This window comes from Vanellus vanellus, assembly GCF_965231255.1.
Source record: "Vanellus vanellus genome assembly, chromosome: 3".
Classification (NCBI taxonomy): Eukaryota; Metazoa; Chordata; class Aves; order Charadriiformes; family Charadriidae; genus Vanellus; species Vanellus vanellus.
In genome coordinates this window covers 102,482,060-102,501,835 of record NC_138907.1, presented here as the reverse complement: position 1 = coordinate 102,501,835, position 19,776 = coordinate 102,482,060, and the positions used below count along the sequence as shown (strand labels likewise).

The window sequence follows — 19,776 nt, the reverse complement described above, 5'->3', positions numbered from 1 at the left end:
CGTACACTCTCTTCAGTATACTGTTTTCTCTTAGCACCTCCTTATTTTACAGTTCACACAAATGCACACGTACACGGGGATTATACAATGATTGCTACACCAACTACAGTGGTACTCACACTTAAAGTTGAAATGGTCCAATTATTATAGCTCATTCTCAAAAATTATACAGTTAAAACTGACCTCGACAAACTTTCTGATTTCTACCACTTCTTTTTTTCTGTGCATTGTTATGGATGCTGCCAGCATCTCCAGTTGTTTGCAGGAAGGTGTATGATGTTGATGGGTTTACTTCCCCTACGCTTTTAGCCCACTTTAAGTTATTTTTCTGTTTTTGGTAACACTTGACTTGCTTGTTCTTTCTTCACTGGCCCGCAAATTTGATGTTATATCCAAACTATATGGTGTTTGATATGTCTTATGTATGCTGGATCCTGGTTCTTTGCTTTCTCTGTTATCCTTAATACCAGCACACAAAGTTGCATTCCTGTAGTGAGTAATAACTGATTAATGATTTGTGCTTGTAGCCCTAGGGCTCCTATCCTATACTCAGACTTTCAAAGCTTCTACTATTATCTTGTGCTTGTACTTTTGGAGGCATCCTGGTTTTCTTTAACAGCCTTCAAGCTATAGTTTCCTGATAACATGACATAGGTTTTGTTAGCACACATATATGCTTTTGGAGTCACTTAATAGTTAGTTCACTGTACAGAAATAATGGTCCTTTAGAAGACACACGCAGAGATACGTACAGACACAGATGTGACTCTGGGCATCACCTGCTCCCAGAATGTATTTCTTGCAACAATATCACCCCTGTGTTAAATAAACTTGCTTTGCAATGCATCTTTGAAAGAAGAATTGCTGAGGTGCCCATCTGTGGTGGCAGCGCCACGTGGGCTTGATCCTCCTGTGGTGGTGAGGGAAGGAACAGCAGTGTTCATCAGTGTGGTGGGGAAACCTCATCGTGTGTGAGCCTCATCTCCATGGGGAGGGAGCTGGTCTGGCTGAAACCCCTCTGGTCCTCAACCACTCAGACATCTCAAGAAACCAAAGGGCAAATGGCTGATGCATGCTGCCATAAAATTGAAGTTCCTTGCTAGCATCATCCCACAAGACTGATGTCTCAGCTCTGACAGATGTAAGTAGGGGTTTATTTCTATTCCCAGTGCTTGATTTGAAAATTATACCTCCTTACTGATAGGTGCAGCTTTTGGGAAAAGAAAATGAGGGGAATTATGTCATACACTAATGAGACTGTGCTCCCAGACTGCTGTGAGGATGACAGCAGCATTCTGGGGCTCTCTTGCAGGGCTGAAATTGCAAGAAATTTTTACAGGAGAAAGAATATATTCAGGTTAATTTTCAATTTCTCACTGAATAATTGAGATGAAGTTGTTCAAAAAAGGATGGGAAAACTGGGATCTGTTGTGCCTCGCTGCTGTTATACTAATGCAACTAAACAGTCTGCAGCCTTTTTGTTGGGCTGAAGTATCATGACACGGTATAAGCACATATTATGTATATCAGTGTGTGTGAATGTCTCTGTGTATACACTGCTATGGATATTCTACGTATGAACTCATAAGTCCTATGACTTTGTAAGGACCTAAGTTTAGGTGTAGAAATGTTTATGTATCTACCGGCATCGGACTTGGTCTGAAGTCTCCCATTTCCCAGGGAGTCCTCTGACTGCAAACTGATGAGCAGTCCTTGCGCGTGCTGTACAGCACTAGTTTGGGGTTTCTTTTTTCAATTTTCTTTTGCAATAAGCCTTCAAACTTTTCCAGTCTGCTTTTGCCAGCCCTTGACTGCCTTCTACGCAAGACCAGATGGCAAGCCTGGCCATGCTACAAAAAAATCTGTGCAGAATCAGAAGCAGTATTTCTGGTTCATTTCTGATTGATCCACACCGTAAAATGAACGCAGGACAGACAGAAGGAACTGGTGATCACCTGCTGAGGGAGTGGCTGGAGGCAGTCTGGATGTGGGACTGCCTAGCCAGAGGTTTATGAGTGGGTGATGGACTGGAGCAGCTTGAGATGTTACAACAGAGGTGTTTTTAGCTTGGAAGATGTTGCTTCCTGGGAGGTTTAGGGGACTGGAGCAAATAAGGGCTTTAAGGGTGTCAGTGATCCTAAAGTATGATTTAGACACCCGTGTCACCTTAGGGTCTAATGTTTTATGATCATTTAGTCAAACTGCATTTAATTAAATCAATTAAACCTAACAGGCAAGGTATTTTACTCCCCCTTTGCAGAGGAGGAAATTAAAGGTTACCTTTACTTAATTTTCGCCATGCTTAGCTGCGTATGTGTAGACCGGTATGAAAGAGCAATTACAGTTGTATAAAGTCTGCTGGGCTGAAGAGCTAATTAAAATTACTGTTGAAAAGAAACACTTCAGCTGAATGAGCTCTTGCTTTTTGAATAATAGATTACAACTTTATACTATTATTGCTTTGCTCTTTCTAGTGCATTACAGGCATTAATTTTCCAAAGATATTTGTCCGTGTGCATGTGGTTTAGTGTGTGTACTGAGAGAAACAGAAGTGATTTGCTGAAGGTGATACAATAAGCCCATCACAGAGCCAGGCGAATGGCTCGGGGAAGTTCCTGGACCACAGCTGTCGGTGGGAATTTTGGCACAAACTTCAGCTGGGCTGTAATTTCATCCTGGACTTTTGGAGTGGATTTAGCTTTTTCCCCTGAAGTTTCAGAGATACAAGAGTTGGTGTTCAGATGATCATCTGCTGCTGTTTGTAAAAGGTTTTAGATAAGCCAGAGCTCATATTACTCAATAATCAGCTAATCCGTATTAGGTTACTGGGATAGCTATAATAATTATGTCAGGATATGAAGATACGCTGAAGATCCCTGCACGGCAGTAACTGGTCATTTCATCCCTAGTAGCCCAGCCTTGTTCTCTGTCTCGAGGAGGAGACAATGTCTTTTCTGTGGTTTGACTTCAGTCTGAACACAGAAAAAGAATTTAAGGAGAGGTTAACCCAACCTGGGCCGTGTTTTTGGACGGCCGCTCTCCCTGGCTGGGCGAGCGGCTTTAGCTGTGCTCTCGCTCTCTGGTAGAGCTATTTTTATCCCGCAGGAATTGTGGGCATGTGAATTTGTGCTCTGACCAAAACAGCGCGTCAGTCAACACGTTTCTATGGTATGATGCACACGCTTGTTATTTTGCTATTGCTTATGCATATATTTCCTTTTCTGTCCTTTAAGCAAGCAAATAAACAGCCTCTAAAGGAAGTACTTGATTTTCAAGAGTGATTTTTTTCTCAGGGTGTCGTTTTATTAGTGAAATGACTTACATTAACAAATCAGTGGAAGAAGAGGTAATGTGAACCAGCATATTCAATTTCACTTTAACAATCTGTATTCCAGAAGGAAATCCTGGGAAACGATCACTGACAATGGGACCTCAATTTAAATTACAAAATAGTCAGTATGCTGAATGCATATAGAGCATGCGAGAGATTAAATCGAAGTGTTCATTTGTCTTCATAAGGTAACTGAGACAATAAAAACGTGCTCTACAAGTAAGGACTGTAGAAGCTGTGGTAATGAAAACAATAATTAATATAATTTAAGTTACTATCCCCAGGGCAGTTGTAAATTGATGCTATTAATTATGCAACAAGCCTGTTTGTAAATTAATGTCATGGAAGTCATCTAGAATAGGTTTCTCCTTTTGAAGCTCTTCGGCCATGTATTATGCAGCAGCCTATAGACCCCAATGGATATTCAAAGGTTATTTATATTAAACTCTATAATTTATATTCTTTAAAGTACTAAGTAACATGAAAGCATGCAATTAAAAGCAATAAATTATTCCATTGTGCATATAGTTGATTATGTAATATAAACTAGAATTCATTAGTATTAACTTGAATAGATGTCTCGTAAGGTATTTTTCTGCCGCCGTAACTCTATGGATTCAAATAAGTTACAGCAGCAGGGAACGTGTGGCATTGAATTCCTTTTGCTGCTACTATTGGGTCTAGAGAAAAGATTATAAACAGCAAGAAAGTTTCATATATATATTTATATATATTTGAATTTTAAGGTTATTTCGCTGATATTTACCTCCACATGTCAGAGTGGCTTTTAACAGATGTAATTAAATGATGAAATTCAACCCTGTTCATTTCTTTCAGTTCTTCAAGGATAGAAACATCAGCCAGAGAGATATAGCAAATTAGATGAGTGTATGAAAAAAGGTGCAAAAATTCTTTCTCTACCTTAAAAAAAAAAAAAGAATAGTAAGTAAGGGTTCCTTTTGCTTCACATCATCCAATTAAAATCTAAATTTTAAAATGTTAAAGTATTTTTGCTTATATTTTGAAATCTGTAAAATGAAAACAACTGCTTAAAAGATATTTTTAAAGAAGAGTTTCTTCCTTTTTTGTTTTCTTTGGTGGAGACATTTGGTTTTTCTGACCACTCTTTTCATATTTGCTCATTGTCTAGATTTCTGTGATGCAGCCTAGATTGCATGACCAGTTTTACCTGCTAGAAGTTCCTGTTTTCCCACTCACTGTGAGTGAACCTGTGGAGCGCATTCCTCCACACTGCCTCGCACAGTATCTGACAACTTAAAACTTTCTGAAATGCAGTAATTCTGTTTGCTGTTTTATACTTTCTAAACTGCAGGAAAAGTAAAATGCACTAGGGGAATATAAATAATACCATGCCTTGACATCCTCTTCCACCTGAAAAAATATTCTAGCTTGCGCATCTTTATATGTGTTTTCCAATCTTAGTTTTAGCTTGCAAGCAATTTTGATGGTTATTTCCACAATGTATTTAGGCCAAGTACAGCAAGGTTTTCTTCATGTACTCTTTAATTTTTCCACCAAAGCAATAGAATTGGAAGTGCAGGGTAAGACACGGTACAGAATAAGGTGCTGGCAAGATGTCCCCATTACTATGGAATGGTCTGGATCCTCATAACTTGGCTTTTTGTTTGTATTTCCTTGTGACAAATATGCAGCTAACTTACTGGGAGTTTAGCAATACTAGCACATTTGATTGGAACTTTCTATTAAACTGCTGGGGGGGTGGGGGCTTGCTATTTGCACACTTTTTCTTTCTCTCTTCCTTTTTCTTTTAGAAAGAATATTTTGTGCTCTGACACGAGAATACTCAGTGATACAAAACAACTGATGTGAAGTGTCGCACGAGAGCATGACAGGAGGATGAGGTAGAGGGGGAAAATGTTAGTAAAGATTACCAAGGAAGCCAGAGTCACTAACTGCACTTCCTAATTAGAGGGAGAAGATGAAAGCACAGCCGCAGACCTGCAGGAAAGCAAAGGCCATCACTAGCTGATTTCAGTGGAGACCCAGGTGCTGTGTAAGGCTGTAATGGACAGTGTCGGCTGTACAGAAATCACTCATGCCGATATGATGGGTGCTCCTGCCTGTGTGCAGGTAATGCTGCTTCCTGAAGAGCACCTTTGGGTACAGCAGGTGCTCAGGTGGTGGCTGCATCCCTGGCTGCACTGCGGGGACTGGTGGCTGCTCGCTAATGAGTACCTCCTCGAGTACTGATATTACTCTGCTGACTTGTAGCGGGAGCAAGGACTAAGTGTTTAGTGTGCCAGCTATTAATACTTCAAAATTGTGTTGCTGCTTTACGAAGAGCAACGATCAGGCTCGGGTACCTTGGCTGCTGGCAGAAGGAGAGAGCTATGTTGTTTCTCCCTCACGCAAATCCAGAGCTCCTGGCGTGGCGGAGCAGTTAGCAGCCACCCTTTTGCTGCTGATGCAGGCCACGCATCCCGTGCTCAGGTGCTTGGCCACCGGCGTGAAGGGGAGGGCGGGAAATTAGGACACCGCCTTGTCCCTGCACCCTTGCAGTGCACTTCTCTAACCGGGTAGTGAGCCTGCAGTGCAACGTAACCTACTTGTGCGAGCTTGTGAACGTAAAGGCACGGATTCAGAACCGAAGTGGCTGCCGTTTATTCAGATTTGTCACCTTCTAACTTCAAAACACCTTATTCTTTCAGAATTAGAGGTGGACACACGGAAATGTATTCTGGGTGTGTCTGAGAGGGCAGAGTTCTTCCAAATTGTAGAGAAAGCAGCTGGCAGTGTTTGTATAAATAACCTGTCTCTGTTCTGCTCAAACCCTCCAGGAGACAGCTGTCACTGGAAATAACTAATATTTGCTTAGATTTTATTTTTAAAAACTGGAAATCTATGTCTATCATTTTTAATGTCCCAGCTGTGAGAAGACCAAGTCATGTGAATGTATTCCGTAATTCCACTCTGTTCTGTAATTGCTGTTTACTTATGGATGCAAATTACAAAGAAGCATAATGAGAGCCATAGCTCTCCAATTTGTTTCACTTTAAACAAGTAAGCCAAAAAAAAGAGTCAAAGCAACGGTCCTGTTTTTCTCTATGTTTCAATACAGTTCAAGGTTCTGCGTATTAGAGTTCTTTGAAAACAAAATTAACTGCCATAAGCTTTAAATCACATTATAAAACAAGGGGAAAATCTACACTTTCCATACTTTTGAATCAGAAAGAAGAATTTTCTACACAAATGAGTAGTGGGAAAGTCGGCACACCAGGTTCACTGGTTTGGGATGTGGTTCCCTCTATTTACCTTGCCAAGGCTCTTGGAGTTCTTCTTCCCGATACCTGGCAAAGCAACTGAGAGTTTCACCATGGCGTGGAATTCTTTTTCCTGTCCAGTACCTCCTGTGAAGGGAACAGAAGTGATGGGAGAGCACTGTCATAAAATTGAATGTTTAGGTGAAATTGCCTTCTCTTGGTCTCTCTTCTCTTCAGCACACTCATGCCCTATGTACACAGTCCTAGCGAGAATGCAAGGTGGGGAGGGAGACCTGAGAAGACAGACACAGAATTAGTCGGTGTATGTGGCTGAATGGCCCAAAGAAAATGGGAGAAAATCCTGTACTCGAATCAGAATTCGTCCCAGATGTTGTTCAGAATTAGCTGCATTTGCATAAGAAAATGTAAACATGTTTTGCTTTCTTCTTGCAGAGCAAAGGTTCTTCCAATTTGTTATAAGTTGTTAAGCAAATACTCTAGGGGCTATATTATGTCCAGACACAGCAGTATAATTACATTGTTGTTCTACTGAAGTGAAGTTAAACAAAGATAAAACTTCCAGCAGCCTGGAAGTTAATTGAAGCCATAGTTTTCTGTTTCTAGAATGGAAAATTAAAAGAATAACAAATTATTGAACAATTTTTCTCCTGTCTGCTGTGCCACACCATTAGAATATGTAGGATGATGATGGGTATAATCAAGGCAGTATTCTGTCTGTTAAAGATGACCTTAATATACAATGACGTCTTAAAAGAAAGCAATGACCAGTATAGTTAATAATAGACTTGTAAGTTATGTAGATGAAGTAATTAATGTTATTTCAACTCTGACAAAAAGAATTTTTTCAGGCAAAACCTTGAACTAATAGTGTGTCTTGTAGGTCACTTCTCAAGATTCTGGAACCAAACCACTGACGTTCACATTCGTACCATCCATTGGAAGACTTCCAACTCATTTTGAGGTTGTAGATGTCTCTAAGTTCCTTGTGACGATTCCAGAGGATCCAAAGGATCTGAGCAATCAAGAAATTATAAATAAGGTAGATTTTTGTTTGCTCTAATTTCTCCACTCTTTCAAAAGATGCAGAAAATGTTGTCCTGAGCATCACTGAACTGAAGGTCTTTCCCTTGAACTGTTTCTTGGCTTGTGCTTCATTTTAACTACCAAGCCTACCAGAGATGCAGAATCATTGTGCGAGAGAAGTCTGATACCTGCTCAACAGCCTGTTTTGCTTTTGGCAGAGTTTATGTTGGAAGGAAATCCTTGTCCATCTCAGTACTGTCCTCTGTCAGTCATGCAAGAGCTATATACTTGGCAGACGAGGGGGGATTCCTTCCTGATCTTCATGGGAGCAAGGGTGGTGTGTGAGGAGTGTTATCACATGGGAATCGACCAAGAGGTGGTCACCGGATCCTGGTTTCAGCAAATGCCAGTGCTGTGGTTTCCAGCAAAGGTGTCAATCCCTTTCATAGCTGTGTAGTAATGCATCAAAGTGAAAGCTTGCTCTTTGTTTTTGAAAGCTTGTCCCCATGATTTCCCATGATGGTGAAGGCAGCAGCACAATGTTGCTTGTTCTCCTGCATTTAGCCAGCCCATAGTGTTTGTTATTCCTTTCCTGTCTCACAACACTTAAGCAGCCGATTATTTTATTCCGTGCTGCTTGAGAGGAAGCCGGAACCCTCAGATTAATATTAATGCTTATGGTGATTCTGCTCTTGTGTAACAGCTCCTTCCCTGGGACGTTGCTGGGGATGCAGTGCTTCGCGTTAAACTTTTCACAGCAGTTCGCAGTCCTCTGACCTGAATGGGTTCCAGCATTTTCGGTGGCCTGTCTGGCCAAAAAAAGGGGTTGGTCTGGGCAGAGAATGGACATGTTTGAAGAGACATGCACTGGAATATTATCCTCGGGATGTTTAATTCATGAGTTACATTTCCAGCCACTCAGTGTTAGTTTTGCCATAAGTAGTGCCATGGGTAAGGCAGAATTAGGTATTCCTGGCCTGTGTTTCCCTGCTGACAGAAAACTTTACTGGCAGCTGATACAGTACTGAGGCCTTCATAGCACAGGTTACTCCCTTTTCTAAAATGTTCTAGAACCTGAACAATATTAAAAAAAAAATATAAAAAACCCCACTACATCAGATAATGAAAATAACACCTCCAAACTCGTACTGGTGGTATCCCCCTTTATGGTCCAATATTTTTTTTTAAAGAACTGAGCTCGTGGAGCTGCTGGTGGAAATTTGTCATTACTCTGTTCCTCAAGCAGGATTCAAATATGAGCCCCATCTACAGGCTTTCTCTTGCAGTACACAATACTTCTACACTTTTACCTGATTCCTCCTTCCAGAGAAATATGATTTACCACAGCAGTTTCAATATTGAACGATTTGGTGACGTGTGTGTTGTATGCCCAACTTGCACTACTCCTGCCCTCATCCAAAGCGTGCTTGAGGAGTTACATACTGGAAGTGGAAATTGCAGAAAATACGAAGAACAATTGTGGTCTGTGCTGAGAAGCTTGAACATACAGTAAAGCTCTCTGACCTCAGATTCTTTGTCTGCTCTCTTCAGAGAATGCCCGGGCTTAAAGGCCTTTGTTTCTTCATTAATATGTATAGGTTTTGTCCCAGATTTGTCTGTCAGTCTCCTCTGAGGAGCATTGTCCGCTCCTGTGGATCCGGCGGTCAGGATGCCTTCCCACCGTGTCTGGCGTAGTCTGGTCTGACAGTTCATTCGGCTTGAGTGCACGCTCCTTTTCGGTTCCCGCGCCAGCCCCGGGCTCGGGCCATCGCGGTGCTCAGAGTCCCCCGGTGCTCTGCGAGTCGCTGGGAGGGCACCCCCGGCAGCATTGGCCAGGGGGGCTGGAAGTGGGGGGGGCTCCCTGGGGAGTTGATTTCTGCTGGGTGCTCATGCCCGGATTCTTCATTCGCCCTCTGCACTTTTGGTAGCGCAGTGCCAGCCACCGCCGCAAGCGGAAATTGCTTCACATTTTGGGGAACTCAACTAAAATGCAGCTAATTGGGATCTTTTTCCTTGTGTCTTTTGCAGTCTAACGCAGTCTCTGATGAGCTGGCCTTAAAGAGCGGGGCCAAACAAGATTGTGTGTCCACCATCCATACAGACAGCACCCGAACATCTTTCCAGTCCCCGGGGCGTAACTCAAGCAAAGGAGAAATGCAGGAGAATGACCTTTTTAAGGCTGAGTTTATCCTGATTACGGACTCCGGTGATGAAGATGAAGTAGCCGCTGCCTCCAACAACATTCATCGGCCTTCCAATGGCTATGGTCCCATCAGCGCCCAGCTGCTGGCCACGTCCCATGTTTCCCCTGGCACCGGGGCAGGGAAACCTCCTGGTGATGGGCACGTTCCCGGTGCCATGCTTTCCCACAGCACTGCTGACCCACAAAACCATCAGGTAACCTGCTCTTTAAAATCTAGAGCTAACCTTTGCTTTCTGAAGTTTTCAGGACACGGACACTGAGCCAGTTTGTAAAGCAGCTTGGCCAATTTATTCTTTAATTAGCATTTTTGTTGGCCATTCGTGTAATGTTTAGACTCTAAAGAGTTGTCCCAACCCTTCTGACTTGCTGCTTCTCCCTAATGGCTCTGGTGTACATGTGGAGCAGGTAATGCAAATCTACTGTTCTTTTCTTTAAAGCAGCTCATCGTGACAGCAAGTTAATATGAAGGTGTTAGATTCCTAGCTAGTCTAAATTGGCTCAGGTCGTCGAAATCAATGGAGCCTGTAGACCATCTGAATTATTAGCATCAGACTTCCTAGGCCTAGCTTTTTTTTCTTCCCAGCACCTGCTGCAGCCCTTTGTGCTAGAGAAAGAGGCTGTGAAAAATTCTATTATTCTGATTGCTAGTTAGCACTCACTTTGCACAGGTGTAAAGAACTAATGAAGATGAAAGGTCCATTTTATGTTGATCTTTATAGAGCACATTTATTGATTTATTAACATTTTAAATTGTCACTGGGAGAATTCAAAAAAGGGTCTTTGAAATGTTTCATTTTCAAAATGCATCAATCCGATTGACTGCATGAAAAAGTAATGTCTCTTATCTTGGAAAGAGCACTAATAGTTTTCAACGGTGTATATGTAACAGAAAACTCTACCTTTAGCAAAATAGCAACATCCTTCCCACGTGGAATAAATTCAGACATTCCTTTGACCTTGACAGGGTTTCCATCAGTTGGAAATGCAATTCTTCATCAATGCTTTAAAAAAAAAAAAAAAGTTAAGCATGGCTACTTTGTCTCTGAAAATGAATAGAACGAATAGTACTTCCTATCTTGTGTTGAAATACTTGTGCTACTCAATTTTTAATCAAATTCAATGTCAATTTTTGATTGAGGAAATTGTGAATAAGAAATCCACTCTGGTTTGAGATTCACAGCGTTATGAAATATTCATTCCTTCCGAGAAATTCCCAGTGAATTCACTGAGAATTTTACCTGACGAAGTTGTAAAAGTATAGATAAATCTGCGTAGAGGAAGCAGCCTGTAAAAGAATAATTGTCCTAGGGAAATACAAATTTCCTTTGGCACTGTTGAGTATGCAGGTTCTGCCAGGCTTACTTGGGTGGTTTCTTTAAAAGATATTACAGAAATTGGGTGGACTTTTTGTAAGGCTATACAGAAAAATTTATATGCTGTTGCTTTCTTAAGCTGTTGATGACTTGACGAGTAAACAGGGATTTGCCTGGAAAGTAACAGAAAATACAGATTGCACAGAAAAAGGAATTAAAGCCCAACTTTACTAACTCTTCACCTGAATGTGAAGAGAGGTAGTATGTAATAAGGGTAATGCATAGCTCATCATTATTCTTAAGTCACAAGTTTTCAAGACTGTAAGTACTTCCTCAGTCTTCATTATCTAAATGTCTCTAGCTGTCTCTATCGCTTCGTAAGAGGAGGATGTTTTTACCAAGCGACTTTGCACTGATGTTCTGATTCTTCTTTGGTGTTTCTTTAGGCATCACTCTTTCTGGCTTACTATTTAATGAAGTATCATCGGTTCAGAAATGAAGGCAAATTACTAAAAGATTAAATGCATACATTATTTACCTGCTGGTAGATTTCCTTTGTACAAAGGATTCTGTATAGGGGCTACCTTCTCAGTTCTTGGATTATAAGGGCAGTATCTGTCACACTTAAGAGATATTACATATAACAATATGTTCATTTAAAAGCATAATTGGACTATGGGTTTCCTGTCAGAGGTGAAAAAAACAAGGACTGGCATTGGGGACCATTGTGCTGCACAGGGGATTACTCTAACGGAATCAGAGGGCTCCTGCAGCTTCATTCATTTCTGATTTTGTTTAAATGAAAGAAAAAAAAATAGCATTGAAAAAAATGGAAGCTTCTGCTGTTTTTTGAAGCATAAAGGTCCTGACTGATGTTGGAAAATGCCACACTCCATACAAAGTCTGAAAAAATAATCGGTAAAAAAAAAAAGAAATCAGTTATTCTGGTCATATTTGGAATTTTTTGGTGATAGTTTACTGTTTAAATATTACAGAATCACAGAATCACTATTGTGTTTTTTGTTGTTTTTTTTTTTTTTTTTAATGTTAAAAAGAGTCTAGCCATGTAAGACAGAGGCAGACTGACTCCTGCCCTTGGGAGTTTACCCTTTGGGATGTGGGGGATGTCTGCTCCCTTGAATACCAGGACATTGTTGTGGTTTAGGCCAAATTGGCTACTGGGGACGTTCTGTTTTACCTCAAACCAGGACAGACATGAACTCTGCTTAGAGAAACTTCTTGACTCACTGTGGAAGATCAATAGCCAGAAGGCTTTTTTAGCTTGTCAAAGTCACTTGACATTCCTCTCTCCAGTGCATGTCATCTGGTTTGGCTTTTACAGACAAATCAGCTGAGAGTCCCTACGACCTCCTGCCATTGCCAGGAAGAATGCACCTTTCTTGTTGGGAGAAACTGCACTATTCTGAATGGTATCTATATTAAATGGCTCTCAGCTCACAGTCTGATTTACTGTGCTGTCTCCAGAGATTTTTTCAAGTTTTCCACAGTCTCCAGTGCCTCTTTCTGGTTCTGTCGTGGTTTAACCCCAGTGGGCAACTAGGACTATGCAGCAGCACGCTCACTCCCCCGGTTGGAATGGGGAAGAGAATTGGAAGAGTAAAAGTGAGAAAACTCGTGGGTTGAGATAAAGACAATTTAATAAGTAAAGCAAAAGCCACACATGTAAGCAAAGCAAAACAAGGAATTCATTTACTACTTCCCATTGGCAGGCAGGTGTTCAGCCATCTCCAGGAAAGCAGAGCTCCATCGTGTGTAATGGTTACTTGGGAGGACAAACACCATAACTCCGAGTGTGTCCTCCCCTCCTTCCTTCTTCTTCCTCCAGCTTTATATACTGAGCATGACATCACATGGTATGGAATATTCCTTTGGTCAGCTGGGGTCAGCTGTCCCGGCTGTGTCTCCTCCCAACATTTTGTGCCCTCCCAGTCTACCTGCTGGCAGGGTGGTGTGAGGAGCAGAAATGGCCTTGATGCTTTGAGACAACTAAAAACATCAGTGTTTTACCAACACTATCTTCATCCCAAATCTACAAAATAGCACTATTCCAGCTGCTAGTAAGAAAGTTAACTCCATCCCGGCTGAAACCATGACAGTTTCTCAAGGTTGCAGGTTTGGTAAGGAATTTACTTTGTTCTTTCCTATCTATAATCAAATTCTACTGAGATCAAAGCATGGTTAACTGACCCCAGGACCAGGTCTGCATTGAGCTGTATTTTGTCTCAGACATGATTTTTGTCTTTTGGGCTCCCAGTTTGTCAAACTCTTTCCTTTTTCCTGTTTGACCAGCACATCTCTCGGTGCCTTGCTGGTATAAATAATCATATTTTTTGTGCTCTTCCAAAACAATGTGATCTCACCAGAAAGTCCGCTTGCCTTGTGTCCAACTTAGTTCTACCATTTCAAATGTGCTGAAGGCCTTCTGGGCAAGGCTCAATACTAAGACTATGACCTCTTTTTGATATTTCTGGGATCATCATCTACGAGGCATCAAGCTCTTTTTCAAGTTCATTGATCCCTCTGTGCTAAGGTAACCTTGGCACCTATTTCAACTTTCTTTATACATTTTTAGGAAATGTATATCTGAGGTGCTCCTGAGAAGAGAAGAAGGTTTGCTGTTGAATCACAGACCAGAGGAACACAAACCTACTTCAGTCACTCACTTCCCCTGCACTAATCCAGTACAACTACAGAAGTGTTTTAAACTGGTAGAGAAAAAGAATGGAGAAAAAAAGCAAAACAAATTCCACTGATCGAGGGGATTTATTATATCTCACCTACTGGCACTGGTGAGGCCGTACCTCTAAAACTGTGCTCAGTTTGGTGGCCACTCACCCCCAAATTCGATAGACATATGAAGAAGGGAATGGGGGTCCAGCACAAAGCTGTAATAGTGGCTGGGACACATGTGAGCTGTGGCTGAGGGAGCTGGCTTTGTTGACTTACACCAAGAGGTAGTCAAGGAGATATCTAGAAGCAGCCCACAACTACTTGAAGGGCAGTTACAGAGATGACAGAGCCAAACTCTTCTCTGCAGTGGCAGGTGAGACAGCAGTGGCTGCAAACTGAAGAACAGGAGGTCCCAGCTAGACATCTGGAGAAGCTTCCTCACTGGGGTGTAGTGCAGCACTGACATAGGTTGTCCAGGAGTTGCTGGAGTCACCTCCGTTAAGGCTTTAGATACTTGATGAGACATGGCCACAGCTGACCTGACCCACTGGTGTTGGCGAGACCCCTGCTTTGCGTAGGAAGCTGGACTAGATGACCTCAAGAAGCCATTTCCAACCAACTTTGTTTATGATTCTCAGATCCTGTAGATAAGAGGGTGATCATCTATAGATGTAGTTAACACTGTAATACAATAGCAAAATCTTTTCAGAAGACTTGAATAATGGCTCAATTAACTCATGACATAAATGTTCAGTGGTGTTCAAACTGGAAGAAGACCACTGCAAAATGTCTTTACCATACTTGCAGGAGCATATTTATAATCTGCTACCATGAACATTTTCTTAGCTGCTTATAAATCTTTCTTATTAAGTTTTAACTAATTAGAAGTCATTGCACATCCCACTCTTTCATTGTGGAGTTTCATATTCATTCCTCATTTGCTTTTAATCCGTTGTCTTTGTAAAGGGAAATTTATCTACTCTATTTTGAAATATAGAGATTTCATTCCCCAGTTTTGTTTTGGTAGTTGATCAACTTCAGAACTCATTAAATTCAGGAGGCTGCTCCAAATTATCAGATGTATTACCATGCTGCTTTTTAACTTGTTAAATAATTTTATTTCATGACATATTTAATAAAAATTTTTCACAATGCTTAAATATCAGTAAATTATTCTCAATTGCCACTATTTTTTCTTATTCTTAATTAGCACCTTTTCCAACAAGAGTCATAATTTCTTAATCCAATAGAACATACGGTACAATGATATCTTGGATATTAATTTTTATATTCTAATATTTTCCTTGTATACTTCCATTGGATTTCTGCTTCAAAATGGGACACCTTAACACGTGTAAAATCAGGGGAAGTTAGTGGGGTTGTAAAGGTATTCTGATTGGTCTCTATAAATCAAGGCATTGCCTTGGCTTTTCTGAAGGTGTCTTATACAGAAAGTGTCTTCAATTTACAAAGCTTGCTATTTATATGGTATTATTTAGCAGGAATAGCTCACGTGTTTTAAGTTATAAGGGCTAATAGTCTTCTGATGTTCATGCTTAGCCCATATTTAGCCTTTTAGGTGTAGTTTAGCCCTTAAAAGCCTCTAAGTCTTGCTCTTCTGTCACAGTTTCTTCAAGCGTGTGCTCTCACTTGAAAATGATTTTATTTATTCTTATTTTTGTTTTGTGATGTATCAATACTATATGACATAATAATAATCATAATAATCTTCATAATAATTCTTCTGTCTTGTGGGGAAGATACTTGTATTACAAAATATAATTCATAAGCTGAGCCACAGCCGTGTGTAAGTTGTGTATGTAGAAACCGAATGGTATAATTGTCCTTTAAAGAATTGCATAATCTTTTCAGGGTATCAAACAGTATATAAATAGGTGTTCTTATATTTATATGAAGTTTGTAGGGATTAGCATCAATTTCCCTGCTTTCAAATTGCCCAGTCAAAAGTTAGGTGATAATTTGTAGCCTTTTGGTTTTACAGTTGACTTAGCTCACTGTTTCATACTGTTATGTTTTATTCACATTGTGTATACCACAGTTTTTAATTTCAGCACGATAATACCTTGGAAGATTTTGAGAGAATTTCTTTCTTTAGGAGCATAAAACTGGATAAAAGGTTGATAATATACTTGTATGCTCTAATTAGTTTTGACAAATCCTAATTAGAATAGACCTAAGCAAAAAGGCACTCACGAAAGAGCTCATTACTGTTTTATTAGTGTATTGTAAGGTTGTGGAGAAGGGGATAAGGACTCTTATATGCCTGCAAGCTGCCAAATGCACTGCTCTGTGAATGACAAGAAAAGAGAAAAAGAAACTATATGTCTGATTTAAGTAGTTCTGAGCAAATTTATTGTTCTGATATCACAGGCTGCAGAAGGTGTTGTTTACTGAATGAGAAAAATGAGTACTTGACTTGAATCTCATTTACAGAAAGGCTACTTTCCACTGAAATGGTAAAGTGAGACAGGCCAATATTGCAATTTTCTCACTTTCCATTGTGTTTATACAATATGAATAACATCACATGATTCTGGAAGCTGATGGAACAAGTGCCTTGGGTTTTACCTAAAATGAAAAATACAGTAGCCTTGAACCTCGTTTATGTCAACAAAACTGAGGTCTCATAAAAATAAAGTAACACATAACTTGTCTGCACTCAGTCACCTCCCCTGAGGACTGTATCCATCAGGCTGTAGCCCCGAGTTTAAGACAGCCTTGTGCTTTTAACCCACAGAGCAGTACTAATGGAAACAATATATGCATGACCACAGGACTGAAATGTGGGGTGCTTAACAGTTCCACAGGTTCCACCTATATTAACATTTCTGTTTTTCTTTTTTCTCCAGTTAATTTCTACTCTTTCCACCTCTGATCATCTTTCCTCTAAAACACCTGCTGTCCACTTAATTTCTCCAACTAATCAGAAAGTAGTGTGTGGTGCCATGGTTAACCTGAATCAAGCCTCTTCGCTGGAAGACTCCCGTAACAACTGGCAGTCAGCAACTGGGTTTTCTAAGCAAGATTCATCTCTCTACTTTCGATCTGCTTCCGGTAGTTCAGCCCCCTCTATGTCTAAAATATCATCTTCTGCATCAAATAGTTGTTACTCCACTCCTCGACTGTATGATGACCTAAAACCACCAAGTCTCTATACCCCTGCCTGTGTTTGCAAAACGGGAGACTTTGCCACATCCTCCGTTCCAGCAAAAAGCCCAAATCTTTCCCCCAATCCTCCACGTTCAGCTGAAATTCAAGGATCTTCAGCTCAGCTTTTCTCCCCCTCTTCTTCCAAAATATTGAATGCGTTATCTCCTGTCCCTGTACATATAATAACACATTCGTTATCTCCTAGCCCTAAACCTTTGTCTCCACCCTCTCTTTATGGCTCCTCTTCAACCATATGTAGTATAAATGACCCTTGCACACAAATGTCATCTGGAGGAAATTTAGCAAAATCAGGAGTCAGATCCCCTCTGCCAACCAGACTGACCCTCTTAACTGCTATTTTGAGATCAGGCTCTTCTCAGCGGAGACCGCTTTCTCCTGCTTCTTGTCCCACATTTTCTCCCAGCTCCCTTGGTTCCTCAACACTTGCAATAGATCAAAAGTCCAAAACAACTCCCCCAACCCCCAAGAAATCTGTTTCAAGCCCTCCAATAAGGCCAGATTCTCCCAGCAGAGAGGAATATTGGCTTTCAGGATGGGCTCAGCATCTGCCTTTGCCCCCCAAACCTCATCCCACCCCTAGAGCGAGGTCCCTTTCTCCTAAAAAGCACCTTCCAGTTGGAACGCTTTCTCGAGACTCCCCAAGTCCTCTGTCATCCCCCGTCTCCTCCCGCAGAAAATCATTTGCCTCTCCAGGTTTGCAGTCTACGCTGCCTCCTCCTTGTCCCCCAGCACTCTCTTCCCTTGCACACCCTACCTCTCCTTCTCCAGAAGGGATGCACTATGCCACCTCTAGGTCCCGGGGACCTCAGAAATCTCAGAGAGTGCACACTTACTCACCCATCTTTACCTGCCGGTCATATCCTTTGCTTTCTTCTACCAGTCTTAGTGGCGTATTCTCCCCCACCCTAGAAAAACACTCATCTCCTTCCACAAGTCTTTTGCATTCACCTTCTAGATCTAAATCAGATTCATCCCAAACATCTGTTCAGGAGGTGAGTGACGCCTCTCCTACCCCTTCAAGTGTCTCAAAGCAGTGCTCTCTCTCACGGCCTCATTCTACTCCACCAGTTCCGCAAACTGGTAATATTAGTTCCCATCCACTGCAGGTTAATTCTTCATCAGTGCACACAAATTATAGGTCTAATTCCTCCTCTCCAAGACCTGAGCAATCTGCCACCTCCCCGGTGTTAAAGTGCAGATCTCCTGTCTCAGACAAGTCACCAGGCACACTACCATCAAGACCCAGAGAGCTGACTTCGCCACAATCCTTTTCCCTGCCTCCTGACCATGAAAACATCAAACCCAAGGTACTCTTGGTGCATGCTTATTTTCTAATAGTTCTTTGTCCCTGTAGGAAAAATCACATCTGTGTTGCACAATGCTAGTAAAATAAATGAGCTGTGGAAAAATAAAGTTTAAAAAGGAACGGATTTTGTATTGATAGCAAAGTTAGCAAAGACTAAATCCAAACTAATCAAATTGCTAGCAATGTGTTCTGTATTATGGGGGAAAGGGCTATAGGAATCCTTTAGCATAAACCCAAAATATTTTATTCATGAGTGGGAGGAGATACTACTGAAGATGGATTTGTGTCCAGGGGCTCTGATATACATTTAATGCACTTATTTTTGAAGCTCACTTAAAGCACTGGTGTGCCAAAAATAAACCATAAACCATGTTCTATATACCCCATGCTAATGTAAATCCACATGTATTCCCACTGAAAGTAGTAGAAGTATGGTGATCTCCGGTGCAGGGCTGAGTTAGAAGCAGCTTAAGCTGGTTGATGTGAACTGGCTTTTCCAGTGACAACCGACACCCAAGCACCCCATCCCGCCTGTCCTCCCTCTCCACAGGAGGTTGTACTCACCTCAGCAGTTCTGCGCCTCTCTGGGACCAGCCCAGAGGCACGGCTGAGCTCAGCCTGAGCAAGTACTATGGGGCCAAGAGCCAGAGAGGGAAGACAAGGACAATGTCCTGCTTCTTCCCTTTCTTTGGTACCGACTGGGGGAAGGAAACAACCCAAGCTTCCTACAGCATGGGCTACTGCAAATAGGAAAGTCTCACACTCGACAGATGAGCCACACTCCTGCTGTTTGTCATCCACCCAAAGGCGGGAGAGTCCCAGCAGAGTGAGAATAAGCAATGATGGGGATTGCTGCAGGAGGGCTTGGGAACCAGTTACACTTTAAACCTAAAGATAAACCTCAAGAATGGGAAGGGGAAGGGAAGGAAAGGAAAGCTGATCAAACAACATGCAGCAGGTAGGTGAAAACAAAAGGAACTGTTATGCAAAAAGGAAAGGCTTGTGGCAGAAGACATCAGAGCTGCAGAAGGCTTTCCAGCCTCTTTTGTCTTATCTTTGCATTCTGTGTTTCCTTTGTGCTGCCTCTTGCTGGTGTCTGGGCTCTGCCCATCACAGAAAGGCTATCATAGTTTATTGATTTATCTGTTCACAGAGCGAAATTTCAGCCTGGTCTGCCAGATCAAGTTGTGTCAGATGTGTTCCTAACAGCTTGGCCATGGCAGGGGTGACCTGAACTGCTTGGAAAATGTTAATTGAAAATGAGAGGTTTAGATCAGCACAAAGTGGCAATTGTCATGAATGGTTCTTTTAAAGACCAAACAACCCAAGAGGAACCATTGTGCCAAACACAGCTGTACAGAGTCGCTACACCCTGTCAGTATTACTTAATGAAACAAAAAGAGAAATGAAATTGTAGAAATTCCAAGAAAAAAGCCCCCGAGAGAGAACTGGAA

The 19,776-nt window shown here is 41.4% G+C and overlaps 1 protein-coding gene across 2 annotated transcripts in view; it reads left to right on the top strand.

Moving 5' to 3' along the window:
* Positions 1 to 19,776, top strand: part of MLIP (muscular LMNA interacting protein) — a 123,705-nt gene that overhangs the window by 41,734 nt on the left and 62,195 nt on the right. For both annotated transcript variants that reach the window (XM_082480882.1, XM_082480881.1), the window contains exons 2-4: positions 7,475 to 7,633; positions 9,646 to 10,014; positions 16,695 to 18,323. In XM_082480882.1, coding sequence (XP_082337008.1) covers positions 7,475 to 7,633; positions 9,646 to 10,014; positions 16,695 to 18,323 — 2,157 coding nt within the window. The remainder of the gene's footprint in view (positions 1 to 7,474; positions 7,634 to 9,645; positions 10,015 to 16,694; positions 18,324 to 19,776) is intronic.